Source organism: Anneissia japonica, unplaced genomic scaffold (assembly GCF_011630105.1).
Source record: "Anneissia japonica isolate Jap-2015-1 unplaced genomic scaffold, ASM1163010v1 scaffold4536_len1192065_cov207, whole genome shotgun sequence".
Lineage (NCBI taxonomy): Eukaryota > Metazoa > Echinodermata > Crinoidea > Comatulida > Comatulidae > Anneissia > Anneissia japonica.
The window spans coordinates 754257-778613 of record NW_022703183.1 but is presented as its reverse complement, the minus strand read 5'-3'; the positions used below and the strand labels follow the sequence as shown (position 1 = coordinate 778613).

General features: G+C 34.5%; 2 protein-coding genes across 5 annotated transcripts in view; one reads left to right on the top strand and one right to left on the bottom strand.

Moving 5' to 3' along the window:
* Window positions 1-17824, bottom strand: part of LOC117104335 (WD repeat-containing protein 27-like) — a 58268-nt gene extending 40444 nt beyond the window's left edge. The window contains exons 1-18 of the mRNA XM_033245152.1: window positions 17757-17824; window positions 16641-16786; window positions 15638-15779; window positions 14848-14972; window positions 14371-14484; window positions 14075-14126; window positions 13646-13716; window positions 13361-13475; window positions 12904-13108; window positions 12053-12156; window positions 11792-11886; window positions 11037-11233; window positions 10036-10203; window positions 6164-6235; window positions 5477-5583; window positions 4119-4208; window positions 3483-3655; window positions 2276-2409 (exon numbers count right to left, since the gene is read on the bottom strand). Of these exons, the coding sequence (XP_033101043.1) occupies window positions 2276-2409; window positions 3483-3655; window positions 4119-4208; window positions 5477-5583; window positions 6164-6235; window positions 10036-10203; window positions 11037-11233; window positions 11792-11886; window positions 12053-12156; window positions 12904-13108; window positions 13361-13475; window positions 13646-13716; window positions 14075-14126; window positions 14371-14484; window positions 14848-14972; window positions 15638-15779; window positions 16641-16778 (2102 nt within the window). The 5' untranslated portion in view covers window positions 16779-16786; window positions 17757-17824. The remainder of the gene's footprint in view (window positions 1-2275; window positions 2410-3482; window positions 3656-4118; window positions 4209-5476; window positions 5584-6163; window positions 6236-10035; window positions 10204-11036; window positions 11234-11791; window positions 11887-12052; window positions 12157-12903; window positions 13109-13360; window positions 13476-13645; window positions 13717-14074; window positions 14127-14370; window positions 14485-14847; window positions 14973-15637; window positions 15780-16640; window positions 16787-17756) is intronic.
* A 24-nt stretch (window positions 17825-17848) lies between these two features.
* LOC117104343 (KATNB1-like protein 1) lies at window positions 17849-24055 on the top strand. Of its 4 annotated transcripts, XM_033245163.1 has the most exons (8): window positions 17864-17963; window positions 18044-18052; window positions 19193-19298; window positions 20053-20172; window positions 20853-21008; window positions 21709-22085; window positions 22629-22722; window positions 23628-24055. In XM_033245163.1, exons 3-8 carry the CDS (start codon window positions 19209-19211, stop codon window positions 23655-23657), a joined length of 867 nt encoding a protein of 288 aa, XP_033101054.1. In that variant the 5' UTR covers window positions 17864-17963; window positions 18044-18052; window positions 19193-19208; the 3' UTR covers window positions 23658-24055. The 4 variants fall into 4 exon arrangements, with proteins under 4 accessions (XP_033101053.1, XP_033101055.1, XP_033101054.1 ...); XM_033245162.1 differs by lacking the exon at window positions 18044-18052 and having other exon boundaries at window positions 17849-17970; XM_033245165.1 differs by lacking the exon at window positions 20053-20172.
* The last annotated feature ends 302 nt before the right edge of the window (window positions 24056-24357 follow it).

The window sequence follows — 24357 nt, the reverse complement described above, 5'->3', positions numbered from 1 at the left end:
TAGACAGAGACGGAGCAAGGAACATCTGTCTGGTTTAAATGGAGAAGATGAACTCCCTACAGGCCATAAACTGAATGCCAACCTGGCTACTGTATTGTTGATATGTTTGCATGTGAATATTACTTTGTTTATACATCTTAACCACTGGAGAATTATGTTACAAGTTGCCTAAATGAAAAACAAACTTCAGCTTAATGAGATAATCTTCTGTAATGGTCATCCAACCTTCACCTTGTTGCCTCTTAAAGAACTATTATCAAAATTACAAGCTAAATTTGTTTTCACTTTCTGTATTTTGAATCGCAAATGTCATAAGAATCATCATATTTGTTACAATATTGAATTTCCTCGCTAAATATAAGCAATTTAACAACAGAAATCATGTTTCCTACTTTCTTTGAATTATTTAGATAACAAAAATGAATATTAATTGCTGCACAACATTGGGAATTATAAGAATAACAGGCATGTAGCAATCACAAGGGAAATGAATTTCTATTAGTTGGACAAAGATAATATTTGTGCTGAAACTTCCAATATATGAATCATATAAAATATAATACACGTAATAGGTAGCCCCTTTCTCGACTATTTTATCAATATTTACATGCTTATTCCACCCAAATCAATTGTGATAATATTTTCGCAAGCATTTGGGAACGTACTGAGCATTCAATACACATCGGGTAGGGCAAACATCAATTTAGTACCTGCTGCTACTTGGGGATAGGATTTTTCACTAGTCCATAAGCGCAAGCTTGGTGGTCGAGTGGTTAAGACACCAGCCTAGTTATCTGGAGGTCATGGGTTTAATTCCCACCCTCAAATACTTGCAAGATTCTTTTTGCACGCATTTGGGAACGTACTAAGCATTCAGTACTATATCACATCAGGTAGGGCAAACATCGATTCATGTAATTTAATGATAACAATTACAACTTTTTATCTTCTTTTCTATTGTTCAACATCATTTCTATTTTGATGGTTTGTTTCAAGCAACAATAATATTAATATTGAAAAAACTTCTATACTTGAAGCATTGAATCAAATAAAAGAAAATTGAAAATAAAAACCCAGAAGCAGCAAATAAGTTTCCAATGTAATAACTGTCAACGTAGTGCTACTTGAGTATTAATTTAAAGATAGCTACAGTCCCGGCAGGGTTTACTCAAGTTTTTTGTAGCAGCAGTTTGATGTGCTCTGAATCCCCACTGGTCACGCGACCGTTGTCCAGCAACACGCTGGTCAACTAAGCATAATCCAGATTGAGTTTAGACACTACGTCAGACACTTAGAGAGGTGAGGATTGATTGAGGGATTTGAATGTCAGGGCAATTTTCTCATTGGAGAGTAGAGGAACAGGAAGCCAGGGTAATTTTACGATTGTTGATGTAATAATGTCTTAATTTCCTACTAACAGACTCTATTCTTAATGAGACAGGCATGAGATTCAGTACGTTTTAATGATCAGCAACTTAGTGTCTATCCAAAAAAGCATCCCAGCCAATCACAAGGATGGTAGGATCAAGATGTTGACATGACATTTTACTATCCACAGAAGGATGAATGTAGTATAAATGCAGATAAGCAGATAATCTATCATATAAACATGCTGGAATACCACTTGCAAGGGCATGCAAGATGCATCTGTATTAAATTAACAAGTTAAAAGCATATGGTAAGTATAGAGGGCAGTAAATACTTTTTGATGTGTAAAATCAGATGCACTTGAGTTTGTGGTCAAAGAAATGCACTACTTAATTTTTCAAAAAAGAGATAACAAAATTTAAAGATTTTCACTCCACAATACAAGATTAAATCTCAAATAAAATTATTATAATTGGTAAATTGAATAAAAAATGAAAATGATAATAAATAATTTATATGAGCAGTAAAACATAGCATATTTATTCAAACCACAACTGTACAGTTTGAATAAAGATGACAGTGATGATTATTATTGCTGACAATGAAGATAATTATGATGATGATGACACCAAACTTACCTGAAATTTAAATTTAGGGGGAGGGGTCAACCAAGACAACACTACACTAGGGGGTCAGGTGCATACCACATGAAATTTTTGTTTTCTAGTTTCTAGAGGCCCGAAAATAAACTTGAGGTGTTTTAGAGCAATTATTTCTTTTTCTTTCTTTCTTGTTTTTTTTTTTTTTTTACATTCCAAAAAGGCTGACTGGGGCCGGCATACCCCCCCCACTAAATCCGCCCCTGATAATCATGATATTGATGATGATAATGATACCAATAATTTACCTTTTGACATCATCCACACTTGTATCTATGATGTATTTATAAAGATAGAAAGCCTTATCACATGCAATCAGTATAAACTTGTCCATGTAATAAAACTGTGCATGTCGAATCTCCTTGTTGAACATTGATTTGACCTGCAGGAGGTGGAAACAAGAAAAGATGACCTTAGCAAGTATGACCTCAACAACAAAGTTCTCTGGGAGCTTGGCTTCCACGGCAATGCTTGGCATATAGAGTTTTACCATTAAGATACTATATGAAAATGTGAACTTTCTGAATTACAAATTTATAAAGTCGAGTTGAATAGCAGAGTGGTTATAAGGGAGGGGCACCACACCCTACAGTCATAATATCGGTGCTGGGGCGGATTGCTATAAAACGGTCTTAACTAGTAGTCTCAACTCCTCGAATAAAGCCGGCTTTATCACTTAGACGGTCTTACTAAAGTCATACTAAAGACCATTGCTATAAAACAGTCTTTTCTAAGACCGCTTTGAGTATTGAAATGCAAACAAGCACTCCCTGGTAACTTAAGATTGAGGGCAACGTCATGCGTGCTCGACGCACGCAAAATGTATCGAAATGAACGTAAATAAACGCCGTACACCTATTTTTACAGACGCTGAGAAGTGTGTGGAGTATTAGTCGTTCGATTCTCCGACTTTGACGATCTAGGCCTAGGTCTTGCCATTGCACTGTTGAATTTATCAGCAGAACGTCATGATGAAAATGATTTAAGACTGTTTTAAGCCTCCTCCGAGTAGGCTTTAAAATTTAAGACAGCTAACTGGTTAGACCGCGGTATAGCAATGGTCTATAATTATAGACCAGTTAGGGACGTCACGATTATAGCCGGCTAACGGTTAAGACCGTCTAAAGACCCCTTACAGCAATCCGCCCCTGGTTCAAACGGCACACTTGACTATGGATAAAGGACCGAGCACTTTAAAGAAAACATTGCATCCTTCGAGAAGAGTAGGGGGTTACCCCGAAGTACTGGCCCATTCAGCCGCTGTTCCGTGGGAACAAACGAAAGTGCGCCTCTTGGCAGCTGATTGGACATGATGTGACCCTTAGGGGTGAAGAAAGTTGTAGAATGAGTTGTTGCATGTTTGTGTGCAATTCAGCAAGCTGCAAGCCACAGGTTATTTACTACATTTACATTTGAGAAACCATAGTTTGATCTCTAGTGCAACTATTGACATACTTTTTTGACTGCACTTGTTTTCTCTTGCTTTTGCTTTTCGTTGATATTTTGGAATGTTAAAATTGGTTCGGATAAAGATTTCAACCATAACTTCACGGTCTTGTCATCTGACCCAGTCAGCAAATACTGGTTGCTATGGCTCCAGGATACACAGTTGACTGCACTGTCATGACCTTTCAAAAAATGCATTTATTATATAAGCCAATACATTTTGTATGTGTGAGGAGATATGCATTTAGGTATGTGTCTGTGTGTAATGGCAGTGAAACATTCCTTAATGGAGGGGGGAGGGGGGAAGAAGGCCATTGTAAAAGAGTTTAGAAGCAATTTGCATAGCTGTCACGCTTGCACAACAAATGGGAGAAACACTGGAGTTGGATTTTTTCAAACAATATCCAAACCCACACACAGAGCAGCATAGCTCAGTCAGCAGAAATGTGGAGATCCCTTGTTAACTTAACCAGTTCAAATTAATAATATTCTGGGGTGGGGAAGGTGGGCACAAATACTCTTTTTAAAGAGACATTGAGTCATTAGTCATATGTGCAATATGACCCATGTGCACAGTACACTCTTTGAAAAAGAGTAAGTGACTGTAATTAGATGTGTTTATAAACAATCCAGATCTAGGCCTACCAATAAATGATTTTCCTTTACTACTCAAAGGCATCTTGAAAACCACACTGCACTTGCGTGCTAAAGCACATGCTAAATGCTGGCCATCACCTGCAAAAATATATGAAACTAGTTTTTACAATCAAATGTGTTATACAATGCAAAACAAAATGAAGGTACAGTAGTTTTAATTACCAATGGTAGACGCAGAATCATGGAAGGCTTTAGCTGACTACCTCCGGGCAGCAACCCCAGACAAATATGTACTCCGGACATGGACCGTTTGGGCACTCTTATATTTGTTATGGATCATTGTCCTTGTAGCAGTTATTTTGTTGATATTTATCTATGGGTTGTCTGAAGTGATTGGATGGGAATATTTGTCTGTGGAGTACTTGTATAGGGAATAACTGTCCATGAGATAGTTGTCTGGGGTAAATTTCCCGCAGAGTATTTGGGGGTCAATTTTTCAAGGGTACTTGTCTGGGGGTTAATGATTTAATGGAAACTTGTCTGGGGCAATTACTTACAAGCCTATTTATCTGGAGCATCATGGAGTACTACTTGTCCTGGTTAATTCTCCACAAAGTCATTGACTGGGAGAACATTTCTGTGCAAGTACCTCTTGTCTGGGAGAAATTTCAAATAGAGTACTTGTCCAGAAGGAATTTTCTATCCGTACACATCAAAGGTAATTGTCCATGGAGCATTTATCTTGGGATAATTGTCCATGGAGTATTTATCTGGGGTAATTGTCCATGGAGTATTTATCTGGCAGTGGGGGTAATTGTCCATGGAGTATTTATCTGGGGGAAATTTTCCATGGAGCAATTATCTGGGGGAAATTGTCCATGGAGTATTTAACTGGGGGTAATTTCCCATGGAATATTTATCTGGGGATAATTGTCCATGGAGTATTTACTGAGGGTACTTGTCTATGGAGTATTTATCTGGGGGTAATTGTCTATGGAGAACTTATCTGGGGGTAATTTTCCATGGAGCATTTATCTAGGGGAAATTGTCCATGGAGCATTTATCTGAGGGTAACTGTCCTTGAAATATTTATCTGGGGGTAATTGTAGATGGAGTATTTATCTGGGGTAATTGTCCATGGAGTATTTATCTGGGGTAATTGTCCATGGAGTATTTATCTGGGGTAATTGTCCATGGAGTATTTATCTTTTTTCATGGGGTACTTTACCGAAAGGTTATTGTCCATGTAGTACTTTCCATGGATAATTTTCCACATTTATCAGGGAGTAATTGTCCAGGGTATTTGTCGGGGCGGTAACTGTCTTGTTGAGAGGTAATTATTCATGAAATTGTTGTTACGGTGTTCCTGTTAATGTTGTTTGGAGGATAGCTGGTGTCATACTCACCTGAAAAGGATATCTGATGAATGGGAGTAGAATGCTCAGCAACGTCCACCTTTGCTTTCAGCTTAGATGGAGGATCAGCATCCACTGGATATGCCTTCTGGAGAGCCCTTTAAGTTGTTTATAAAAAAAAAGATAAAAGAACAAAAAACAATATGTATTCATTCCAAAAAAAAAATCTTATCTGAAACATCTTCAACACACATGTACAGGTTACCAAAATGGTTTAGATAAATACATTATTATTAAATTATCATTACATTTATTATTATTAAATACAAATTAATACAAATATCATATTGTAAAATACGAATTATCTTTAAGAAAGTCCTTTTATATAAAATGATACTATACTACAATACATTAAATTTAAAAGGAAAAAAAACAATTTAATGTATACATGTTGTTAATAAGTTAAAAGAAGATTCAGTACATTTTATAATAGTCCTTATTTTACAAGGGAAAACATTAAAACATAAAAGATTATTAAATATCAGAAATATAAATTATAAATAATTTTGAATAAAATGACATTTAAAATAATGACAACAATTAAAATAATAAAAATGATTATCTTATTTACCAGTAAAAGCCTCTAAAAATATCAACAAAATTCTTCTACTATATGGCCATTAAGAGGAATACAAGACTTAAAAATTTAAATAAATAAAATGGTTAATAAACAATTACCTTGCCCCAGATCCAACCTTGGTTGTTACTTTCCCCTTTGCTTTATTTGTTTTTGGTGAAAACAACTCTTGTCTGCCAAAAAAAAAAAGAAAAAAAAAGTTCATGAAATGAACCTTTCTGGAGTTAAAATCAAACATCAAACTCAACAATTGACCAATATGAACAGGTCCAAGAAAATGTGTTTTTCCCACGAAAAATGTGCTCTGTCCACTAAAAGAAACTTCCACAATATTACTGCAATAAATCATCTAAACATCTAAGTGTTTATTGCAGACATGGTCCTTAAATCAATAGTATCTTATCTTTGTAATGTCAAATGATAGTTTGATAGTTATTCTAATACTATCATTATGTATTTCTCCTCTTTAATAGTGAAAAGAAAATGAGGAAAAGATCATGGCATAGTATCCATACAGACCACTGTGATATTCTAAAGGGTGTTCTATAAAAAGGCATTGGGAAAAAATGTACTCTTTACAGATTTTGTTCAAAAAATCAGATTTTTTGAACCAGATTCTTTAATAGTCAAAACAATTTTGTACTGCGATTTACCACATTTTTTCCCTCTGTATATTGTTGGTCCGAATTATATATCTTGTAAACACAATGAAATTACTTTAATAATATGAAACAGTCTAATATGACTTTGCAAAATAGAGTGCAATTAAAACTGCATTGGCAGAGGAAGGAATAAGGAGTGTTTATCAACACGTAGAATATGATCTATATGATCTATGGATTGCTAGCTCATGTTGTCTGCAAAGGAAACTAATTTTTTATGTCTACAGATCAAAATCTTCAATTATGATAAATGTATACTAAGAAGAACAGACCAAGGTCAATGATTTCTTAATATACATCCCTCAGACACTTAGGTCTTAACAAATCGATTGCAATTAATTTTTAATCAATTAATATTCTCCAGAACATACTTCAAAAGGAAAATAAATATCCTTTAAGAATCACAGTTTTAAAAAACTTATTAATCAAATAATGATGGTTATAAAATTATAATTTTTTTGCCGCTTTAACACCTATGACTAGACAAATGCGTCATGACTTGATTTTATTAGCACATTTAATGTATCTAGAAATCAAAGCATTCATGATCGATGTCAACAACCAATAATAAATATACAGTAATTAATTTAGCAGGAATGTGTTATCTTGAGGTTAAATATTCGGTTAGTGCCCTATATAATAACAGAAATTTTTAAAATGTCAATTTACTATTAAATGTGCTCCATGGGGAGGGGGGAAAATGGCAAAGTTAACATTATTACTGAGAAAAACAATTTAATAAAGACAAAACATGGAGAAACTATGGCAATATTCAACATTATTAGTGAGAAAAACAATTTACTAAAGAAGCTACATGGGAAAAATATTCTTGAAAACGGAGTTCTGCTGAGACCAGACTTTAATGTGTTGATCTTTTTATATATATTCACAACTGTGAAAAAAATACCAGTAATTTAACATCTACAGCACAGGTGGGCTAACTGCGGCCTGACAGCGACTTTTTTGGGGCCGACGAAAATTAATTAAAAACCCTATGTGTGCAGCCCGCCAAGCAACATTGGCTAGAAAACACCTTGTTTATTTATGGTCCGACACCGATCATATGTAAAAAGTAACATTAAAACTGAGAATAAAGTGGTGTAAAAGCAGTGCTTGGAGGTTTTTGGAAGCTCACTGGAAACATCAAAGCTTGGGTGCGGCCCTCGGTGTTAAATCAAAAATTTACTTTGGCCCTCCAACCGATTTTTATGCCCATCCCTGATCTACAGCATTATATAGTGTCTATAAAAACATACCCATAATAAACTTATACACAAATGAATAAAACTTGCTAAAATCTGCACAAAGGAAGTTACTGTATGTGACACCACAGTATTATTTTTGAGGTCGACTTCATGTCTTCATTTTTTCTAAATGATGACCTAAATTGAATGCTTGAGTCAATGTAATGCAATGACCTTCTGGCTGTTGTTGCCTGGTTAACTGTTTTTTGCAGGTGAAAATTAAAACATGAAAATCTCACAACTATGGCTATAATTCACAATCTTTTCAATACTAGACACTCAGAAAGAATAAATGTTCACATATGATATAAGCAATGATTTGGGATGTCCTTTTTTTTCAATAAAAAGTCAATAATGTATACAAAACAGTTTAATGACATTAGTGTGAACCTGGTTTAAAAAAAACATATATCTTATACAAAACTAGAGCAGTCACACCATAGGCTTCATACCTCCATACTGAACAATAAAAAGGCTGTGTATGGGCAATTCTATAATTTTCTCTTATGATCGATGGTAAAAAATTGACCCAAAAATATTTTATCTCTTTCTTAGATTATTATACACCATTCTATTAAATTTTATGATGATCCGTACCTTAATTTTTGCATGATCAAGGTAACGGACAGGTGAATACATCACCTCCTTGGTGAAAGTAATTTGACTGTAACATTAACTCCGAAAAACATGCTTTATGATTGCCTGCCAAGGCACTGTCACACCAGATTTATTAGACAGAAATGGAGTTTCAAACTGCAATGTGCAACGTAAACTGCTGACAGGAACAATTTCTTTGAACACCTTTTAGTTCCATCCTGATAACGTTTGTTCAGCAGTATTTTCATGTTATTGCTCTGTTCAAGTCCTCTAGACAGGGGTTGTCAGGAGGTAGCATACCTGACAGGAAGTGAATGGTGAAGGGCTACAAGAAAACCTGGCCACATTGCTGGAAACGTCAAAGAAATATATTCATATCTTCCGCAAGAGACACAATTTATATGTTTAAAGTAATGAATTTGAAATCAAATTATGGATACTTGATGAATAGTGACAAGACTTAATTTAATTCAAATAAACAAGTCTTGTACAGATTATCAAGTTTTCTTTGACAAAAAAAACTGTTGTATGCCCATATATAGAAATGATTTACCTATATATGGTCATGATTTGATGTCACCATGACCATATTTAGGCATGTCACATGTTTTTGTCAAATAAAATTTGATAGTCTGGACAGGGCTTTAGACATGTCAATCAAAGTGTGAAAAGACTTCACCTAGAATTTAACACATATGTTGCCAGATTGTGCAATGCTGCGAGAGGATCACATCTCTTCCTCTCAGCAAGTCTGCTTAATATTTTCCCAGCATTATGCTGGTACCCATTTATACTCCTGGGTAGAGAGTGACAAATGCAGATAAAGTAGTACCTTGCCCAAGGACATAAGCATCTTGCATAGTAAGGGCTAAAACTCTAGACCACAAGGTTGAGAATCCGAGTCACATTCATTGTGCCAAGACCTTACACAAGATAAACATTTGGACTGATTTCAGATTTCAGATTTTATTTGGAATCACTTTAAAATCAGCAGCACTTAACAATTTTATTTAAAAAAATTAACATATACAGAACATAATAAATCGATCAATACAAACATTTACCAAATTAAAGAGAAAAAAAAATAATCCTAAACACTAAACACCTAAAATATAAAAATTACATCAGTCAAAACTATTTCGTTAGGAGAAAATAATATTTTGGGATGGGGCATTCATTGAATTGTATAATGTAGATCTTTTTTTCTAAGCAAAATTGAGATATTTTTTACAATATTGGTCAAAAATTTGTTGTGCTTCTTGATATTGATGATTTTCAATTTCATTACATAGATCTTTTTTTCTAAGCCAAATTGAGATATTTTTTACAATATTGGTCAAAGATTTGTTGTGCTTCTTGATATTGGTGATTTTCAATTTCATTACATAGGTTATAGGTAACGTGTACAGTTGAGTCATCAAGACTGGACTCCCTTTAGTACAAACATATTCCTCTAAAGATAATACCCACCTTGTTGTTTGGGAATATCCTGATGATTTTATCTTTGAATGGAATGTGAGAGCTTGTTGATCTGGGATCGCTGATTTCTTTTGAGTACCAGCTTTCTTGGATTTGGTTTCTGTTTTAATTTTTGGTATAAGTTCTGACTTTAATGGTGAATTGTCCAACAGAGGTGTGCTAAAAGAAAAATTAAATACATTAATACAAATACATTATAAATAATACATTATATCAAGTTTTTTGAATTAATATTTTGCAGAATAAATTTTAAATACTACTCATTTAAACAGATCTACTGGAAGCAACCTGGGATCCTGTCATTAATATAATTATCATCCACATCATTATTATCAACACCCTCACAAATATCACAATCATATCAATATCAGTATCATTAACATCAATATATTATCATCAAAATCATTTAAATAAATTACATTAACTTCAACAGTCTCAATAAAAAAAAATTAATTAAAAAATACCACGGTTATATCTGTTCTGTATAGGCTAGTTTTCAGTTTATTTTCAATACTTCAAAATGTGTTTAGTTTTTTACTTGTACACTGTATTATACTATTGTATCACATATAGGCCTATTATCAATTTTTTTTCCCTTTTTTAATGAATTGCATAATGTGAAGGTCCTATAAAATTATCATAATTGTAGAAAACAATCAATGGTTAGGATCAGGTACACATCACAGCTGATGACAGCGGCCTTAATTTTCTTTTGTATCTTCTCAGAGAACTACTATTTACATGTATTTTTTTGGTTTAAACACCACGGATAACAAACAAAAGTCCGAAGAACTATTTCCAATGGGGTCCTTCTGGTGGTGATTGGGCATTACACCAGGACACAATCCATACTCGTTTCAGAAAATTGTACTGCGTTCTTGAACGTGCACATGGGTCATATTGCACACAGGACCAATGGCTTAAACATCTCATCTGAAAGACGGTGTGCTATCGTAACTTGCAATTAATATCCAACTAAATGAAATTAGTACCTTGATAACACTGTTATATTTGCCAGTTTTGCTGTATCACCATCTGAGGTAATAGATAAATTTTGTAAATCTGGTAGTTCTTCTCCTTCAGTGACTGCTTGAGCAAGGTGATGGGGTGTGTCTAAAGACGTGGAATTATTCTTCAGTGAGAGAAGGTGAGCCTCACTTTGAAATATACTGCCAACCAAACACCATATCTATTAGAACAATAAATTAATAATGAAAAATATTTGACCAAAAATGCTAAAATCTAGTTATTGTTCTGGTGCTAAATATTCAATTTAATCAACATTCTGATAATAAAGAAGACACTTGGCTTGATTTTTTTAGGTTCGTTTGCAAAAGACCAATGCAACTTGTGTACTATTGCAATCGCGCCCCACAATGAATTCTAGGCTGGTGTTTTTACACTAGGACTACAATGCGTACCTGCACGAAAAGAGAGGGGTAGACACTCGCCCAATCGTCGTTTGTTGACAAGTGGTAATTGAAAAAATACTTCCGTAAAACAAGGTTGATTGGAACCTGAAGAAAGTTACTTCAAATTCAATATTAAGTATGAAAAAAATTAAGGAAATCCTTGAATCAATGGACCCTAACAAACTAAACATTTAATATTCTAACTATTTTTAAAGGCTCAAGGAACGAAATTTACATGACCAGGTCAGAATTCACCACAGATATGCACAACTCTCGACCAAACTACTCAAGAAGATTTTGTCGACTGTTTACACTACTACGAAATGCACTAATACCTGTTCTTCATCAGATGCATTTGAGAAGCTATAGGATCCTACCAAAGATATGGTTTTGACTGGGACATCAAGACTTTGTTTTGAGGCTAGTGATTCTGTAGTGAAATGAATGTCAGATTAAAAATTATAAATTATTACATATAAACAAGCAAGTGAATTAAAAAACAACTTGTGTAACTATACCTATATGCGAATAGATATCTTAATATGTTATATGTGATTTTTATTATCATTTATATATCTCAATTGCTATGTATCTACCTTGAAGGTCAATGACCCTTATGACATCATAACTGTAAGCATTGACAATGAGGATTGAGGCTGTTGTCCCTACAACCAATAAAGGCGGTACTTCTAGAAGGTCCCTGAAAAAAAGAATGATATCTGATTATATAAAACAAAATAATCATACAGAAATTCTTTTATATTCTTTATGATCAGGTGATGCATCAAGTAAGCAATCACACAGATCACAAACCAACCAATCAGGCTCAAGCCAAAAAGGATACTGATAAGGTGGAATGCGCTCTATTGTGCAATTATAGTCAAGTTTTGAGGACCCTATAGAAAATAGAGGCTGAAGGAGCCATTATTTCCAGAAAAATTTATGAAGGAAATAATGGCTCCTAAGATAACTGTTGTTGATACATTTTAGGTAGGCCTAACCTCCTGGTAGACATATTGAAATGTACTGTAAACATTATTATAAATTGTTTCAGCATTGCCATCTCTTTTGGTCCATTTATAAGTCAATTGCCTTGTTATCTCATAACCATAATGCCTTTCTAGGCCTTGCCTAAGTCAGTGGTCTAGGTTTCATTCATGTTAACCAGCACCATTGAGCAAAATTTTCCAAGTCCTCTGTGTGGGCATTCAGAGCTTGGATAGTAGCAAACTAATCATCACGATGTAAAACCCCAGCTTTCATTGAGCTTGTTGCACACAAGACTCAAAAGGTGGAGGCTCTATATTGAATTAGTTATTGATCGGTGATACGAACATTATGTGCAAATTAAAGTGAGAACGTCATGACTGACTTACAAAACCAACTATTAACAGAAAACACTTTTAAGACAAAATTCTGAATGAAAGTTGTATATATGTTACTCAACTGTACAACAGAGCTATTCTGAGTGAGGAAAGAGGGTAGTTGAACACCACTACTAGGCCGGGATTTTGAAGGTCTGACACGAAAGAAGAGGCCAACGATAGAAGATCCTGCTTCACTTTGATCATCTTCCTCAACATCGTAGGTGCTGTCTACAGCAGCTTGTGGAGTCTTCCAAGATGGCTTGCTGGATATAGTCGATGGCTCATCTAAGAATAATTATAATAATAATAAAAGTTCAAAAAGAATAATTAATAAGTCCAATCATGTAAAAGAAACAGGGCTGAAAAGTTTCAAGTACATACTTTGAAACAGCATATAAACCATGCAAGTTATTTGGAAAATTGATAATAAATGTTTTTTAATAAAATGAAAGTTTTCAAGATTTTACATAGACAGTGTATCGTTAATTATCAAGATGATGCATGAAAAAGATGAACACTGAAACATAACGGCTTTACCATTGTACTGATCTTTAGCAAATTTTGACCGATGGATCTTTTGCAAATGTTTTGCAACGTCCAGCTGATGTAGCGTTCTGAAGCCACTGTCCTCACTCATATCATAGATACGCACCTTGCAAAAATATTAAATTAATAATAAAGCTGTCAGAAAATATATTTACTAGACTAATAAAAAAACATATCTTGGAAATGATGAAATTTATCCATTTACTTCTTGCAATTTTTTGTCATATGAATATGTTATTTATTAGAAAATACAAATGTTACAAATATTAACTTTACTTGCCCATCAGTGGATCCTATTGCAACTTGTTCACTCTCATGATTCAATGCTAGACACAGGAATGGGGAACCTTAAAGAGAAGCCAAAAAAGGGTTTAAAACAGGTTAGTGTTATTAAAATCAAACCATAAAGGAAATTCATAAGAAGGTTCAAACCAGGCTATTACAATAGGAATGAGATATCTTGAATTTCTTGGCTTTATTATAAAAAAAAGTATATTGAATTTAATTTAGAAAAATAAAATGTTTAGTGAAATTAAATATTAATAAGTATATGGTAAATTATGGTGGTTACAGTCAATTAAAAGACTAGAATTGCTAAGTTAAAAGAATTGGAGTGAAAATAGAAAGCAAGTAACTAATAAGTTTCACTGTTCAAATTTACTAGTTCACCACAAACAGAATATATACACATTGTTGATTTATTACCTGATATTATTGTTGACTGGTATACAAGAATGTTTTTGCTGATGTCCCAAACCTGAAAGATCGATAACATTCAGGTAATATTTTTTTTTCCCACAATTTTTCTCTGGTACAGTAACCTTACCCTTAAACACAAGAAGAGCACAATACAGCTCCCAAATTATATTCAACATTTTAATGACATTAACTATTCAAAAAAAGGAAGGCAAGAAAGTTTGGCACAAGATTACAGATTCACGCCTTCCTGGATCTGTATGCTAGCTCTTATTCCCTCCATCCCTCCCTTAATCTATCCCTACCTTGAATGTCCTGTCCTCTGAGATGGAGACTACCAGTGCCTCATGATGGGGTGAAAATTCAGCACTTGTCACCCTAGCAGTGTGACCTTCCAATGTTGTGTGAAGATGCTCAGACTGTAAATACATAAAACAACAGATCACCAAAATGCTGTGGAAACATTCAATAAATTTTACCCTCTCCAAGGATGTTATGTATTCAACGCTGACTGTCTGTCGTTCTGTAGTGCTGCCTTTATCTGTCTGTAATAGTATTGTACAAATACTGATGAATGGAGTTTAGTGGAGTGGTACATATGAGTCTAAGACAAAAAAGAAGTGATTAAACTGTGGGGTTAAAAAGTCAAAGGCCAAAGTAGCAGGATTGAGAAAAATCACATTAATAAGGATTACAAAAACTGAATGAATAAATGGATCTATCATTGTAGTTTGAACACACCATTCCAAATTCATAATTTTTGTTTTGACTATTGATCACACCTGAGAGGACAGGATGAGCACCTCCTTGTCGATACAGACTGCCAACAACAAATCATCAGGACTGAAATCCATATGTTCCACATATCCTGGTCTTGTATATATCACTACACCTCGAATCTGGTTACCTACAAAAGGAATAAAAAAATCTTGTCACTTTTATACAATTGTGTATGGCATTATGTAATTTATATGTATATCATAACTAGAAAAGTAGCATTAGTAGATTGAGAGTTTAAAAATTGAAGTTGTATGCGATTATTTTGTGCCGTCAGCCAATGGTGAAAGAGTGTGGCACAGCGTGTAAGGTGTTGGACTTCTGATTGTGAGATTGGGAGTTCGAGATCGACGCTCGTCGCATCGTTTGTGTCCTCGGGTAAAACACTCTACATGCGTTTGCCTCTCTTCACTCAGGAGTATAAATTGGAGGGGTCATGCTGTTACCCTGCTCGTCGGTGACCCTACTACGACTGTTGCAGTCAATTAATAACAGCAACTATCATGCCTTTTAAAAATGTAGAAATAATCTGAGCTCCTAAACACTAACTGAATGCCAATTCAGGCACACAAATTAAATTTAAGATTATGTACTGCCTTGGGATTGGGTAAATTTACCAGAAAGGTTGAGTAATTTTACCAAGGAGAATGTTATGTTTGCACTAGATGTTTGTCTTGGTCAAATCCAAAAGATGTCATTAACATTGGTATTAAATCAAAAGCCTAATGATGGCATTAACATTGGTATTAAATCATAACAAATCTAGTGAAAACCTCTAAACAAATCATATTTTACCTTCCTCATATGCATCCCTGGCTTTCTGAATGTTCCACACAATGATGTAATCCTGAGCTGAGCTGGCGAGCAATGGTGGACGAGGTTGTGACCCTAAGCAAAGGCAACATATAGGCTTGCCATGCCCAATTAACTCCAGTGGCTGGTAATAAACCAGAAAATGATCTTAATTTATAAAGCACATTATCTACAGTCAAAATACAAGGCTCAAACAAATACGAGATACAAGATAAAATTTATTGTCTCCAATAAAAATGAAAAGTTCGCAAAAAAGTACAATTCAAAGAAAATCACATTAAAATTTATCAAGGATAAAGAGTATCAACATCAAAATTTCAATAAAACCATTGACAAAAGCACAGGGAATAAAATAAGTATAAAAATGACAAAAGCTAAAAGACAAAAAATGAAACCAGAAATGATGAAAAATACAGCATAAAGCCTGTTTTCTACTAGGCGAATTTATTTGCGCGAATCGAAAACATTAGTTCATGCACATTCACATTTCTATCGCATTTTGTGCTTCAGCGAAATCAGTAGTTCTAACCAATCAAAGCTCAGGAAGCAAGCCGACGCTTTCAATTCGGACGAACAAATTCGCCTAGAGGAAAACAAGCTTAAAAAAGTTAAAATTTCAATAAAACCATTGACAAAAGCACAGGGAATAAAATAAGTATAAAAATGACAAAAGCTAAAAGACAAAAAATGAAACCAGAAATGATGAAAAATACAGCATAAAGCCTGTTTTCTACTAGGCGAATTTATTTGCGCGAATCGAAAACATCAGTTCATGCGCATTCACATTTCTATCGCGTTTTGTGCTTCAGCGAAATCAGTAGTTCTAACCAATCAGAGCTCAGGAAGCAAGCCGACGCTTTCGATTCGGACGAACAAATTCGCCTAGAGGAAAACAAGCTTAAAAAAGTGAAGACCATGAAATCAGAGAGAACAGTAAAGGATGACAAGAAATGTAGGGGTAGAAAGACAGGTAGAAATACCGTACCTTAGATGAAATACTCTGCAAGCTCCAAACACCTACTGATGTTCTTCCCAACGGAAGTGCGACATATGTGCCATTACATGTCAGCTGAAGGTGAGAGGGCGGGCTAGAGGTTCTCATACTCCACTCATGAGCAGCCATCTTGCTTTCTATGGAAACAATTAAATACAATTACTTAAATCTATCAATGTTCCGATGCACTCAAAATCAAAATCACAACGATCTTTTGATGTTTACTTTCAGAAATATGGGGAAATATAGTTTTTTTTGGCCACGGAGAGGTAAACAAGAAGCACTACCTATTGGTGGCTGTACATATGTCGCAATTTTGCCGCTAATTCTTAACTAGAATACAAATAACTACCTAGAATCTTTATGTAAAATATAATGTCAATAAACCAATTTCATGAAGAAATGTAGAGATGAGAATCAAACAACAGATGTGTTCTTTACAAAATAATATGCAAATTAGTAGTGACAGTCCATCACAGTGACTGTGCAGTGTTGAACTTCGAAAATATGGAAAGCAGTATTTTTTTTTAAAGCGCCGCTCTCCACTAAGCGCCACTCTTGAATAAATGTCGCACTGAAGCCTTCTCAAATTGTACAGTTAATCTCACCTAAGTGGAATAGGCCTATGCCTAAGTCGAAAAATTGTCAAAGCCGAAATTATTTTCATGTCACTTCATCTTTCCTATATTTACAAGGTTAATATTTGCTTTAACTCTAATTAAATTAATGTTTTCCATATTGTTAGTTTGTGAGTCGAAATCAAAATCTTGACATTAAAACTTCAATCAGGGGGCGACTTTGCGAGGGCGACTTGGTTAGGGGGACACCGGTACAGAGCCTAGCTAGCCTAGGCCAGCCCAAGTGGCCAAAGCCCGAGCAGCAGCTAACTAGGCCTATAGACCAGGCCCTAGCTAGCCTGGTAGTAGTAGTAGAGTAGAGAGGACACCTCCCTCGCTCCACTACCGTTTCTGGTACAGGGCTAGCCTAGGCCTATGCCTAAGGATTGTGCGAGACTAGCAAGGTATATTTCCGTATTCGTAGGCTAGTTGTAAATAACTAAAACTTGAATATTTATAAGTCTGAAAAAAAAATACAGCAAAATAATACCTAGCAACCAACACAGGTTGTGTTGCAATCTCCCGCGGGTAGTTTTGTTTTTTGAACAAGAACGCCCTCGTGCGACAAATTATAATTGCGGATGAGAATCATCCAATCAGAAAGAGAAATCAAGCGGTAATTTAAACGGAAAGAAAACAAACAAGACTAAAGTAAACAGAAGTGCGACGATTTGATATTTCTTTTCTATTCTTCACATTTCTTGGTATGTACTAGCCTAAGTAATGTTCATTAAGCTAGTTTAAAGTGCATTAGCGCCCTAGTTTTATATGCTTGTCTTAAAAATCGTAAGCCGAGGGGAACATGTCATCGAAAACTAGGCTAGGCTTAGGCCTACCTAGCTAGGCTAGGCTAGCCTAAGCTACTAGGCCTAGGCATTTTATAGCCTAGCCTAGGCCTAAACACCATCACTGCGCTGCACTTGACAGGAGACAGAGTCTACAGTACTGTTGGCTATTAAGGCCTCGCCTAGTTTCATTAAAGTAGGCCTACCTAGATAGAGAGAGAGAGCAGCCCAAAACAAAGCTGCCAAGTAGGTACGTAGTAGTGGTGTTGCACCATGGACCATGAATAAAATGCTGTACATTTAATTGGTTTCACTTTGTTAGGCCCTACAGAATATTCTTTTTTGACTTATTATATTAGGGGCTAGGGTCCGGGCTAGGTATGTTTAAAAAGAAAATCATCTTGTTTGGATCCAAATAATAGTGATGCAAATTAATTCTCCAACATTTAAATATTAAAATAAAGTTTGATTGAATTTGAGCTAGGACTAGTGATTGATTTTATATAAATTTTTTTAAAGAATATTTTTAAGCAGAGATCTGGCATAGTGATTGTAGGCCTATGTAGTGCTTCTGACATTCTTCACAATAACTATTATGCATTGGCGAAACTTGAGCGATGCCATAATTTAGTTTACAGTATACTGCATAGCACTCACTGTGATTGTGGGTAGATGGCTGACTTCTCAGCTTACAAAAACCACTTGGCAGTCGATAAAATTCTTTCATATTTGGTCAAAATGTTAATTACTTATCTCTCTAGCTTACTATTATATTCATTAGAATTACTATTTACTTTACTGACCACAAAAGTGGATTTTATTTGAGTATAAACTTCAGATGTCAACTGCAGCGGAAATATACAATGAATGAACACAAAACAAATGCGTGACCATTCTTTAACCTTTAATTTGCATATAATGCATGACATCATCAATATCCAATGAGTAACGCAATTTTTAAGATTTTTTAAAAACCCAACACCATGACACAGAAGTACAAGGCCGCCGTGAAAGAGTGACGTCAGGCTTTGTAATATACCTACCCAGGCCTACTTGAATTGAGTATTATATAATTTTGGAGTAGAGCCTAGGTGGCCTAGGCCTATACTATATCATTATGTATTTTAATATTTTCTATCAGATCACTCTAAAAAGTCATGGCAGACCCAAGTGCCAACCAACAAGGATTTATCCGTTGGGATATGAAAAAGAAGAAATATATCTGGGCTGGCCCACAAGAAGAACAGGTGGGTAAAAAATTCAAATCTAGGCCAAGTCGAAAAACCTTGTAGGAATTCAGGCTGACTGAGTACTTACTGTATGTATTATATTTACCGCCTCCATAAGGAGGTTATGTATTCAGTGTCTGTCTGTCGGGCTGTCATTCTGTCTGTTAGCAAGATTATGCAATACTAATGAATGGAACATTTGGTGGAATGGTACATAATCAAAGAAAGACAATTTTCGAAAGAAAAGGTCAAATGACAAGGTCAGAGTCACAGAAATTCAATTTTTTACCCTCGAGCATAAAGTCGCCCACATATTCAGGCAGCACTTAAGAAAACTATGTGCCTAAGTATTCCATTATATTTTTAGGGTATTCTACAACACTCAAGAAAATAATGTGCTGTAATATGACTGGTGATTCCATTATTTCATTATGGGTATGCTGCATTTTCGCCCATTATACGCAGCCTGCATATTTTGGTACTGTATTCAGGCACAGGGCGAACGAATGCACTCTATGGAGTGACTGAGCTCTACTTACTCATGTTATGTTGTTAATAAAATAAGGCCTGTAAAACCCATCCTATTAGCTATTAACCCGAAGACTAACCTATTTATCTTGGTGATATAAAAATATATATAAATAAAAACTAATAATACTAATATATTAGTAATAATAGCAGTGATTTGGGGTACATGAACAGATTTCTTCATTTTAATAATTTTCCTATAAACCTACAATAATATAATTATATTACCCTTGTACTTTTTCAGTCTCAAAGACAAGATGACAAACCATCATATGATGAGAGTTTGTTGCACAAAGTTCATAAAGGCCCCCTATTGAATCTAGGTCACAGACAGCCACTTAAGCTTTACAACCATCAGCATAAGGTAACATGACACCCTAATAAATATATATAAATAAATTATACATAGATTATTCTGTATATAAAATTAAAGTGTTTATTTACTTCCTTTAAATTGCCGTCATAATAATAATGATAATAAATACTTTATTTCAACACGGTAAAACTTGATTCACCCAAGGGTGTTTTTCATCAAGGTCGTGCATTAAAAGGTCGTTCACAATCATCAATATTATCACAAGTGTGCAAACAGTACTCTTTTTCGGTACCCTTCTCCCTCCCCTCTGAAAGTGTACAGTACAGAAAAAATGTTGATTTCGCAAAACCATTCTCAATTTCTGTGTAACGTTTAACTAAAGTACTTACTTGGTTTCATAATATGTCTATTATATAAATTGTTGCATTATAATTGGTCATAAAAATCTATATTTTTTAATATTGCATGATAATTTTAATCAATATTTTCGTGCACATGTAAAAGTGTACAAATTTGTTAAGTCCCTTCCCCTAGCGTGCTGTTTGTACACTTTTCAAAATGTTGAAAATTGTGAACGACCCCCAAGACAATATATACACATTAATGATCTGTTTTAAAGTTAATTGCAGATTTGATTTCATTTGACAAGAATGAAATATTTTTACACATAAAATGTCGAGGGTTCAATGATAAATGATATTGCAAGTCCAACTTTTCTGTTTGATTAGATGAAGCAACCACCTAAAAATCAGAATATAGAGCACAAGGAGCACTGCGAACGCCCTCCCTGGAATAATGACATCCAGTGCAGTGAGCCAACATCTGAGAAACAAACCGTCCCAGAAGATGAAGCTATAAACCAAGAACCAGATGAAGTTAGACAGGTACTAACTACAGTATGCTAAAATTAACTTTTCAGCTGGTAGTCCTATATGTAATATATTATTAGTTAGATTAGGCCTGCATTCATTAATTCATTAATTTATTCATTCATTTATTCATTCATTCATTCATTCATTCATTCATTCATTTATTTATTCATTCATTCATTCATTTATTTATTCATTCATTCATTCATTTAAATCATTGAGATCATTATTATGGCCTTCTCAGATTTTTAAAAGTATTTTGATACTGTATTTATTATATCTGTGTTTGTGTACTATTTTATATTAATCAGCCATGTCCACACTATATAATTTTATGTACAAATAAATGTGATATGCCCATATTTGGGTTAAATATGACATCATCATGCCCATATATGGGCACAACACACAAATTTGTCACATAAAATTTGATAGTGTGGACAAAGCTTTACTTTGTACCCAGGGACCAAAAGAAAACCAGTCCTTTTCCATATTTGGGCCACCCTGGTTAAATATTTAAATAAAATATATGTTCATCCTCTTACACCTCTTGGAAATATAAATAAATATTAAGTAAATACATGTAAATCATTAAGTAGCTAAATAAATACGTAATTTTAATAAACAAATAAATAATGCCGTGTGTGTGTAACTTTGATCGCACTTCCAAGCTGTTTTGTTCTAATACTTTTTAAAAATTATAATATTTTCACAGATAACATCCGGTCACAAAAATATGGCAATGATACTAGGCAACAGGCTGATACAAGTAAAAGCAGCTCATACATTTTGGCAGAAGAGTCCAGACAGTCTTGTGTCGTACCTGCTACGCACAAATGATGACGCCACCACTGTTGATGTTCTACCCCACCTAAGCTTCAACGTTAAGAACAAGACAAACAAAGGGAAAGAGCTCACCATGGGTGCTTGCTTAGATCTTCTACCGGTGCTTCAGCGAATCCTTGGAAGCAAGTACGAGGACTACATCGTAGCGAGTCTGGATATGATCTTGGGTATTCTGCGGAACTGGTGGAAGGATTTAGCAGCACTCGGAGAGAGCCCATTAAAGAGCAGAGGCCTCCAATGCAGCAGGTACATTTTCATTACATACATTTATGGTACTCAATTTATCTGTTTGCACACAACATAGCATGACTGTTTTGCATATTCAATCACCAGGAGTTATATGTGCGCCAGAGAGTGGGTTCAGTTCATTTTTACTGAGGATCCATTCAAACTGCCACTGAAAATCAGCAGACGATGTTGTTTCGTCAAAGATGAATTCATAGATGAATTCAGAGATGGATTCATCGGTCGTGCGACACTGTGTTTCCGGCTTTAGGTTTACACTGCTTACTGTGTGTTCAATTGCTTGTAATAAAATAAACTTTCTGTCATGAATAGCTGTGATAGTGTCCATCTGTGGGTCTCTTCCACCTATTCCCTTTATTGGCACTGGGTTATTTTTATGTTGACCCACCGTGATCATGTCTTGACACCTGGTCAAGTAATTTATTCCAGTGCTTAGCGAATCGATCAACATAACTTGCGATATTATGAATTTAAAAGTCCATGTTTATATATTAAACATTAACTTCATAAATGAGCAGTAATGTAATGATGTTTTTTATTCAGGAGTACCTCAGGTATCTACACCTCAATTATTTCCATGACTGATGATATTAACAAACTGAGGAAAAGAGAAGGTAGAATAGGAAGTAAAGCAAAGGTAAGAAATGCTAGGTATACAGTACATTGGCAAATTCTTTGATAGCCATTTCAGCTGTCTCTCTTCAAGACAAGACTAAAAGACTAAATCCAAACACATTATGTATTCTGTTGAAAGCTGCTGCATAAGAGATCATGCAATATGCACAGATGGCAAGTGCATTCCAAGCATGTGTTTGCATATTAATGTATTATTGAGTTATAGATACTGAAGTGATGACATCATGGAGCTGGTTGATTCCACCCAGCACTGGTCTGCATTAAACACATCATGCACATGTATATAATAACTTTACTTGAAAACTATACCTTTGAATCAATGGCGCACGTCATGCGGTGCATTCATAATAAAACTATAAAACCACAGACTAAAAAAACGTATGCAGAAATAAGACAAAGCTTAAAAGGTAATTCGGTAAAATGTACAGTGATAATTAAAATAAAATAATCGTAAGCTAAGCATTTCTAAATCATTCAAAATTATTTAAAATACAATTAAAACAGAAATTGGTAAAATGCGCAAAAGGGTTAAAATTTTTATCAAAAGCTAACTTTAAAATTCTCCAGAAACTACAATAAAATTTATGGTTAAAATGTGAAGCGCTTAGAGGCTTTGTAAAGGCATTAAGCGCTATATAAGAACGACATATTAAAATGGTTTGAAACTGCTTAGGATAAGATTAAGATTAAAATCATGCAATGCTGTATATTAGTACGCAAATTGTACTTAAAATAAGGTTGCGCGATCGCCATGCTCATTTAAGATATGCTTATTGTAATCTTTCCTATATCTGCATTCTCTATTTGGTCTTTGTTAGTCACACAAATTTGAACTTGATGGTCCATTATCAGGTGTTTTTATTCATTTAGATATGAATTTCACTTGCAATTTATGTTCTATTTCAGGTTATAGGAGATCTCCTTCAGAAGCTGTGAAGAATGGCAGTACGCAATCAGTTTTCAAGTCCGTCCAATTACCTGCAATTTTAAGATAATATTTTAGTGCTGTATTAAAACTGTACTTTTTAATAATATTTCAATGCATTACTATTGCCAAATTCACAAAGGATTGTCAAATTTATAACTTCATAATAATACAGATTATAATAAGCCAATCCTAGGTTATAATACAGTACCATAGTTATAACATTTAAATATTTTCTTTTAAATCAGTAATCATTTTAGATTACTAGATATGTTACAGCTGTTGCATGAAAAAAATATTTTAAAATACAGTATTTGCAAATTTTAAATGCTATATATAAATTTTCTGAAACCAGATGAATTTTTCAAGAATATACAGTACTGGGGCCGGATTTATCAAACTAGAAATCAGCTTTAATTCTTCTTAAGTCTATTTTTTTGCTTAAGTCAGATTTATCAATATTGCTTTAGCTTAAAAATTGCTTAAAATTAAAAAGTCGACTGTACGCATGCGCCATCTAAGGCGATTTTTAAGCTAAGATTTTTGCTAAGATGGTTTGATAAATCAGCTTAGGATATTTGCTTAGGGACATCTTAACTTTTTGACTGAAAACATTTGCTAAGCTGAGATTGATAAATCCCGGGCCAGTACTGCAATTGTTGATTATTATTTTGTTTGTACAGTTATGGGTCCAAATCATGATTACTGTAT